Raw genomic sequence first — 9,091 nt, forward strand, 5'->3', positions numbered from 1 at the left:
CCTTTGCAGCAATGGAGTTCGCCATAAATAACTTCTCGTCTGCTGGTGTTGGAGTATATGATGCAAATAATTCTTTGTTGGCACAAACATGGCATGAGGCACCAAAATCTATCCACCATTCTCATTTCCAACCAAGTTGCATTCCGAAAGCATTGCACAGAGATCGTCCATCTCTTCTTTGGATTCAACCAAATTTGCTTGATCCTTCTTCTTGTCCTACTTGGGACCCCGACATTCAGTAGCCCTATGACCACGTTTGCCACAATTGAAGCAGTTTCCATTGAATTTCTTCTTAGGAGGATTGCTCTTTGGACCAGATGTTTTCTTTCTTTTCTTTGATTTTGTGGGATCTTCTTCAACAATATTTACTCCAGATATTGCTGAATTACCACGTGACCTCTTTTCTACGGTCTTGTTATCCTCTTCGATTCTCAGCCTTACCATGAGATCTTCAACAGTCATCTCCTTGCGTTTATGTTTCAAGTAATTTTTGAAGTCCTTCCACAACAGAGGTAACTTCTCAATAATGGTCGCCACTTGAAAAACATCATTTACAATAAATCCTACATTAAAGATTATGTGAGCATTAAGAATAGACTTAATATGTTCAACATAGGCATTAAATAAATTTATACCTTCCGCAAGGAGATCATGGATTATGACCTGCAGCTCTTGAACTTGGGTGACGACGGTCTTACTGTCTATCATCTTATAATCCAAAAACTTTGCCACAATGAACTTCATCATTCCGACATTCTTTGTTTAGTACTTCTTTTCTAAAGCATCCCAAAGTTCTTTTGAGGTCTTGACACTACTGTACACATTGTACAGATCATCTTGTAGGCCACCCAGAATATAGTTTTTACACAAAAAAATTGATTGCGTCCATGCTTCTGTCACCAAGAATCGTTCTTCTGCCGGAGTTTCATCCGACATAACATGAACGTTCTCATTAATGAACCTCTGCAGACTCAACGTAGTCAGATAGAAGAGCATCTTCTGCTGCCATCTCTTGAAGTCGACTCCAGAAAACTTTACAGGTTTCTTAGCCCGTGCAAGGGCAACAGTTGAATGATTGTGTGCAACCGATGTTGTTGCAGCACTCACTCTTCCAACATTTGCTTGACTTGAATTTGTCATTTTTCTGTCACAAATGGCAGACAATTTTAGTATGTGAAATACTAACAGTAAAGAATAAATCCTTACACAGCCTGTTTCTGATTTAACGATAAAATTTTTATGTTCTTTTAATCGTTAATCAAATGAATTTTAAAAATTCAAACATATTAGAAAACCATAAATGTTTTAATCTCCAGAAACCTCAAATACAGAAACTATTAGATTTCTTAAGCTTGTTATCTCCTGTATTCAGGTTAGAAAAAAACAGAAACAGAAAAAGATGAAACAGACAGAAAATAAAATTCGATCCCACAGAACTCACTGTGTTTCCTTAAGAAATTTAATCCCCTCAAGTACCCGAGGCTACAGATTAATCCCTCTCAAGATAAAACAGATTAACTATTAGAGAAGTTTCGGTACCTCAAACTTCACTAATTTCAGCGAACGCAAGAACAACAACGAGAGTACACACAGACTCAGTCGATCGACAATTTTGTTTTGTAAGAAAATGTATGCAGAGAGGAAAAAAATTTCAGTGTTGAAAAACGGAAAAAGACTCTCTATTTATAGCCACTTGCAGCAAGGAACGCGTCTGTTCGGACAATGGTGTGTCTTTTGGGAAAAATAACGTGTTTTTGGAAGGAATAGGTCCCTTCAGAACAATTTTACCGTTACACGCGAATTTCAAATAAATTCCGTTACGCGAAATTAAGGGAAAGGGGTCAAAAATACCCCTCAACTTTGGTTTATTGTTTGACTACGCCCTCGCCGTTAAAATGAAGTTATTTTTACCCCTCCCGTTACTAATTTCACCAAATTTACCCCTCAATTGGATGGAAAACCCCAAATTGACTCAGTTTAACCCAAATTTTAAAAAAAGACCCATTCCCCATTTTAAACCCAATGCCCGACCCGTCCAAAGTTGAGGGGTATTTTTGACCCCTTTCCCTTAATTTCGCGTAACGGAATTTATTTGAAATTCGCGTGTAACGGTAAAATTGTTCTGAAGGGACCTATTCCTTCCAAAAACACGTTATTTTTCCCAAAAGACACACCATTGTCCGAACAGACGCGTTCCTTGCTGCAAGTGGCTATAAATAGAGAGTCTTTTTCCGTTTTTCAACACTGAAATTTTTTTCCTCTCTGCATACATTTTCTTACAAAACAAAATTGTCGATCGACTGAGTCTGTGTGTACTCTCGTTGTTGTTCTTGCGTTCGCTGAAATTAGTGAAGTTTGAGGTACCGAAACTTCTCTAATAGTTAATCTGTTTTATCTTGAGAGGGATTAATCTGTAGCCTCGGGTACTTGAGGGGATTAAATTTCTTAAGGAAACACAGTGAGTTCTGTGGGATCGAATTTTATTTTCTGTCTGTTTCATCTTTTTCTGTTTCTGTTTTTTTCTAACCTGAATACAGGAGATAACAAGCTTAAGAAATCTAATAGTTTCTGTATTTGAGGTTTCTGGAGATTAAAACATTTATGGTTTTCTAATATGTTTGAATTTTTAAAATTCATTTGATTAACGATTAAAAGAACATAAAAATTTTATCGTTAAATCAGAAACAGGCTGTGTAAGGATTTATTCTTTACTGTTAGTATTTCACATACTAAAATTGTCTGCCATTTGTGACAGAAAAATGACAAATTCAAGTCAAGCAAATGTTGGAAGAGTGAGTGCTGCAACAACATCGGTTGCACACAATCATTCAACTGTTGCCCTTGCACGGGCTAAGAAACCTGTAAAGTTTTCTGGAGTCGACTTCAAGAGATGGCAGCAGAAGATGCTCTTCTATCTGACTACGTTGAGTCTGCAGAGGTTCATTAATGAGAACGTTCATGTTATGTCGGATGAAACTCCGGCAGAAGAACGATTCTTGGTGACAGAAGCATGGACGCAATCAATTTTTTTGTGTAAAAACTATATTCTGGGTGGCCTACAAGATGATCTGTACAATGTGTACAGTAGTGTCAAGACCTCAAAAGAACTTTGGGATGCTTTAGAAAAGAAGTACTAAACAAAGAATGTCGGAATGATGAAGTTCATTGTGGCAAAGTTTTTGGATTATAAGATGATAGACAGTAAGACCGTCGTCACCCAAGTTCAAGAGCTGCAGGTCATAATCCATGATCTTCGAATCCAAGCGAGCGACGACGACGACGGCGCGAGGAGCACCTTCTTCTTAACCCTTTAAGAGCTAAATGAAGTGTTTCCTAATATAAGAACAACAATTTTCCTTTCTTCTACCAATATGTGAGAAATGACTTTTCATTTCTCCAAAATTAGTTCCCCCACATTTTCCATTTTCTCTTCTTAATTCTCATTCACACCTTGCTAAAACCCAACAATTTTTTCATAATTAATTTTTATATTTTAATACTTTTGCATAACCCTAATCAACTATCCCATTTAGTATATCTTAAAATTCATGAAAAACAAATGAATAGTATGTGTAACGTAAACTGAGAATGCAAGTAAAAACAAAATAGCAGTAAAAAAGTTGTGCAATTGCTGAAATCACCCCTTTGACCTTTAAAGTGAATGGGTCGTTCAGTCCCCAAAATTTGCTATCTGAATTTTGTTACAAATGTTGCCCCACTCTCATCTACCATACGTATTCCTCAATTTCTACTTTACCACAAATACACTATTCCTTATAAAATAGTATTTAATTTAATCACAACAAAATTAACCGCTTTTTAAAACAAAGAACGTAGAAATTAAAACAAACCGTAATTAGTTGCCTATTTAAGTTAATCACAACAAAATTAACTACTTTTAAAACAAACCCCATAGAAATTAAAACCAACAAACAGAAATAACAACTACCTCGAATCTCTACTTAAACAACATTAGTAGCTCCACTTGTATATACATACGATATTATTATTATTACGATTAATCAGTTTGTTAGATAGAAAAAAGATATAGCACAAAATTAATTCTTTTGTTTGTAATTATATACATCTAATTACTTTGTTTCTCTTTTTGTGAAAAAATGAATTATTTTACATTTTAAACCTTTTTGGCGTATGCAGCAAATAAATAAATAAAAAATTAAAGCAAGTGTCCTCGACGACGGATCTGGTCAGCGCCGTTTGACCAACTTTTTATTATCTTCAAAGGTAGAGACCAATTTGAAGGGGTATTTAAGTCATTTCATCTGATCTCTAATCCTGCGCCTGGGTCCTGAGTTTTTATATATATATACAGAGCATTCGGCTTTTGTCGTCGTTGGTGTTTGTTTGTTTGTTTTACTTTACCCTTCTTTCTTTACTCTGTCTATCTTTGTTTGTGTGTATAAAGGAATGAGAACAAGGAGAGGGTTTTGTTATCCAAATCCAAAAGTAAACATGTGTATAGAAAACAAAATTGTTAAGAGGAAAAGAAATGATTTTTCTGGCATCGGAGACCGTCGGAAAAGATCTAAACTTTCGCCGGAGATTACTGGTCATCATCCTGATCTTTTTGATTCTTTGCCTGATGATCTCGTTGTTTCTATTCTCTGCAAACTCACTTCTTCTGCTGCATCGCCGGCTGATTTCGTTAACGTTTTGATTACGTAGGTTCCGATCCTCTTTTTATCAAAACTAAACTAAAAAAATCTGTATCTAATGGGGCTATGCTTTTTTTTTTTTTGATATGCAGATGCAAAAGACTAAATGGGTTAGGTCATCATTCGCTTGTATTATCAAAAGCTTCTCAGAAAATGTTAACCGTGAAAGCACAAAACTGGTCGGAATCTGCTCAACGCTTTCTCAAACAATGCGCCGACGCCGGAAATGTTGAAGCTTGTTACACCCTTGGCATGGTGAGTATTAATAACAATTAATTTTATTAATGGGGAATTAAAATTAATTATATATATATGTATATATATTAAGTGCGATTTTTTATTGTTGGACACAGATTCGATTCTACTGTTTGCAAAATCGAGGAAGCGGCGCGTCCTTGATGGCGAAGGCGGCGATTAGCTCTCACGCGCCGTCGCTCTACTCTCTCGCCGTTATCCAGTTCAACGGCAGCGGTGGTTCGAAGAACGACAAGGACCTCCGCGCCGGAGTTGCTCTGTGTGCACGCGCCGCCTTCTTAGGCCACATCGATGCTTTGAGAGAGCTTGGTCACTGTCTTCAAGATGGGTACGGCGTGAAGCAAAACATAGCGGAAGGTCGGCGATTCCTCGTCCAAGCCAACGCGCGTGAGCTTGCTGCCGTTTTATCGATGACGCCTTCAGCTCTGACCGCCGGCGGGTGGCTGACGTGGAACCCGCTGCCTCATCACCGGCACGGAGCAGGTAGCGGGTGCCCGTTACTGAGTGATTTCGGCTGTAATGTTCCTGCCCCGGAAGCCCACCCGGCTAATCAGTTTTTAACTGAATGGTTTTTGAATTCTTCGAAAGGCGGAGTCCCGGGTTCCGGGCTCCGGCTTTGTTCACATGCGGGTTGTGGAAGACCCGAAAGTAGGAGGCATGAATTCCGTCGATGCTCCGTTTGTGGTACAGTTAACTATTGCTCACGCGCTTGCCAGGCGCTTGATTGGAAGATGCGTCATAAAGCAGAGTGTACACTGGTAGAGAGATGGATTGACGAAGACGGAGAAAATGACGGTAACGGTAACGGTGACGGCGAAATGGGTGAGGAGGATCAGAATATGGTGGAAAGTTAAACGGCGAGAGTAACAGTGTGCTTGACTGTGAAGGTGACGGTAACGGCACGTGAGTCTCAAAAATTCACTGGCAGGTAAAAAAAAAAAAGGAAGAAGGGCCAAGTTAGTGGCCGTTTTTGGGAATATAATTATGGTCTTTATTTTTGTATAGAACAAGTAAAAAAAAAATTGGGATTGTATGAAGAGGAAAAAGGAGAAAAGCAAATTATTCTGAAGTCTTTTTTTTGTTTTATTAATATTTTTTAAATAGGAGTATTAATTTAGAGTATGGTTGGAAAAAAAAATAGAAAATGAATGGGGAATATGATGATGGGTTCTCTTTATGCTTGCCTCCCGACCAAATGATATCTCTATTCCTCATTCAACTTCTCTTTAAATTTACATGAAATGTGGGCCTATACATTTTACAGCTATTCATCTTTGCTTGCTTTAAACAAAAATAATACTTTATCTGTAGTAATTTATATGAGTTATTTTGATTTAAGCCGATATTAAGATAAAGAGAGTTTTTTGAAATTTGTGGTTTAAAATAAGTTATGTAGATATTTATGAGGTTAGAAAAATGTGTCATTTTCTTTTAGACCAAAAAAATTAGGTGATGAGAGATTTGGTTAAGAACCAACTATACAACAAATATATTGGAAGTAGAAGTTTGTCTCTTGGTTTTAGGTTAAAGGCTAAAAGCTGGAAAAAGTCTTGAAAAGCAAAATTCAAAATTTAATTGTGCTTTCTTTTCTACTAGTTTAGTATGTTTACTTTAAAATTTTATTTGATTCTTTCCTCTGATCAATTAATCAAATTTCGCCTTCTCTAAAAAAAATTTAATCAATTGAATTTGTTGAATGAGATCTATATCAATTCTTTTTTGATAATGTAAAAGAGTTGTGGCGAAATAATTGAACTAACAAAGTGAATAATCGACAATAAAATATTAACAAGAGAGAATTTTATTAATTCTTCTATATCAGAAGATGATAAATGTTGTTGAAGAACATATGATGAACAATCGTATTTACATAAGTAAAGCATAAAAAATTTAATATTCCCTTTGTCTCAAATTATGTGGCACTTTTCGTTTTTCGAGAGTCAAACCGTTTAAGTTTGACCGAGAGTTTGTGCATAGAATTTTCAAATTTCTTGAAATGAAATTTATATATTTGTAAACTACGTAAAAAGTATTATAAGTCACAATAATTGATAATTCAAAATGTTTAAAGGATCTATAAAAAACTTACAGGCAAAGATAGATTCATTTGAATTTTGAAATCTGAAAAGTGCCACATAAAATGAAAGAGAGAGTAATAAAGTGGAAATTTAAATGATAATCGCGGAGAAGTCTTCTTTGTAAGGTAGCTAACAATAATAGTTCTCCATGACCTTTGCCTGTTTCTGTCATTACATAGTGAAGATCGTAGCATTTCATGAAATTAACTAAGATCTTGGAGTCTTGACTGAATTATTATTATTCTATACATATAATACTTAGCATATATTATTAATGTTTACTCCCTTCGTTTTACAAAGAATGATCTAGTTTGACTTGACACGAAATTTAAGAAAATAAAAAAGACTTTTAAATCTTGTGGTCCTAAATTAAAGTTATATCAAATGTATAAAATTACTCTTTAATCTTGTGACCTTAAATATGTCACGTAAAAAGCTAAAATTAAAATATTAACAATAAAAAAGAAAAAAATCATTCTTTTTTAAACTGATTAAAAAAAAGAAGTTCAATCTTTTTTTAAAACGAAAGAAGTATTATAAAAGTACTTTTGTACTGTTAAAAGTACAAAGAAAACCTGCAATTTGTACTAGAAATAAGTACTAAGGCATCCCTTAAAGTCTTTTTTATTTGAATAAAACTTTTAAACCAAAGTGTTCATATTGACAAGAGTAGATAAGTTTACCCAAAATAAAAAAGGTAACATCGCAAATGAAGAAAGTGGATTTCTTTGTCTTGTGATTTTTCAACTTCTAAATTTATTTATTTATTTATTTTGTGTTTGGTCAAATAGTGTCAGATTACTAGGGTCAAATAATGTCAGAACAAGAGATTGACCAAAGAAAAAGATGAAAAAAAAAGGACTAGAAAGAAAGCAAAATGGGGGAGAACTTTTTTTCCGAGTTTAAAAATTCCGAAGGAAGGCAAAAACAAAATATAGGATTCAAGAGTCGTTTTGTGTGAGGTATAAGGTATAATAATCTCAGAGATAAAATACAGGATTATTTTACCCTGTGTTTTGTTGGAGGTATTAGGCAGACCTAAGATTATTTATCCTACCATTATACCTTAGTGATAAAATAAATTATCACATATACACGATGAAATAACTTATCTCAAAATAATCAATCCTAGAATAGTTTGTTCCCAACCATGACTCCTTATAGACAAATACACACTAGCGAACTGAGAAAATAATTTCCACCATAACTAAATTTTTTTAACATATGGTAGCAAGTGACGTTGAGAATACAATTAACTAATAATAGTGTGTTCTCTATAACAGTTTATGTTTTTAGCTAAGATGATTATACATTTCAACATGGTATCAAAACAGCCAGAGCTACTGGGTCTAAAGTCATGACTTGATATAATATAAATACTTTTATGTACCTAGCTAGCTAGAATCATCAAAATAAAAGTTCAAAAAAAAAAGGGTTAACAAAGTCATGAAAATTAAGGCAAGCACATGGTGGAGGTGCACTTATTCACAATAATAATAAGTATCCCCCAAACTAGCAATCACATCTTGTTGTGTATATACAAAAAGAAGGGTGGTGGAGTGGTCCAATATATGGTGTCTAACCTCAGATAGGTTTGTTGGTTAGATATGAAATATAATGTTTTCCCTCAACAGAAAGTGGTTGTGAAAGTAGAGGACATGCCAATGCTAAACATGGAGAAACAACAATATGGAAATTATTGACTTGTTAACTTCACTCCTTTTAGGAGTAACCTTGAGATTTTGCTCCCATTTCCCCTAACAATTCTTACTTCTTTTTCCCTCCCTCTCTATCTTCATTTAATGCCTTACCAATTACTCCCTTCATTTCATATTAATTGAATTGTTGAGATATTTTTCATTTTTCAAATTAACTTAATTGTTCAGTTTTCAAGACTACTTTTCAACCAAATTGGTTAATAAAGAGTAATTTCTTATTTTGCATCCCTAATATATATATATATATATATATATATATGCATATATTCTTTTGTGACTTATATCTTATTTTATCATTTTTAATGATTTACACTCTGATCTTCTTTGCTTTTTGCAAAATCATAAAAGTTTCCCTTTTCAATTA

The 9,091-nt window shown here is 34.6% G+C and overlaps 1 protein-coding gene across 1 annotated transcript; it reads left to right on the forward strand.

Annotated features, from left to right (window-relative positions):
• Positions 1-4,359: 4,359 nt before the first annotated feature.
• Positions 4,360-6,198, forward strand: LOC102590665 (F-box protein At1g67340). The gene is made up of 3 exons (XM_006352125.2): positions 4,360-4,682; positions 4,769-4,931; positions 5,030-6,198. The coding sequence occupies exons 1-3, from the start codon at positions 4,429-4,431 to the stop codon at positions 5,783-5,785; spliced, it is 1,173 nt and encodes a 390-aa protein (XP_006352187.1). The 5' UTR covers positions 4,360-4,428; the 3' UTR covers positions 5,786-6,198.
• The last annotated feature ends 2,893 nt before the right edge of the window (positions 6,199-9,091 follow it).

This window comes from Solanum tuberosum, unplaced genomic scaffold (genome assembly GCF_000226075.1).
Source record: "Solanum tuberosum cultivar DM 1-3 516 R44 unplaced genomic scaffold, SolTub_3.0 scf00145, whole genome shotgun sequence".
NCBI lineage: Eukaryota > Viridiplantae > Streptophyta > Magnoliopsida > Solanales > Solanaceae > Solanum > Solanum tuberosum.

Coding starts and splice junctions, on each gene's coding strand:
- LOC102590665 (XM_006352125.2), top strand. CDS start 4,429: ATGAGAACAAGGAGAGGGTTTTGTTATCCAAATCCAAAAGTAAACATG. Junction 4,683..4,768: donor TTCGTTAACGTTTTGATTAC/GTAGGTTCCGAT, acceptor TTTGATATGCAG/ATGCAAAAGACTAAATGGGT. Junction 4,932..5,029: donor CTTGTTACACCCTTGGCATG/GTGAGTATTAAT, acceptor TGTTGGACACAG/ATTCGATTCTACTGTTTGCA.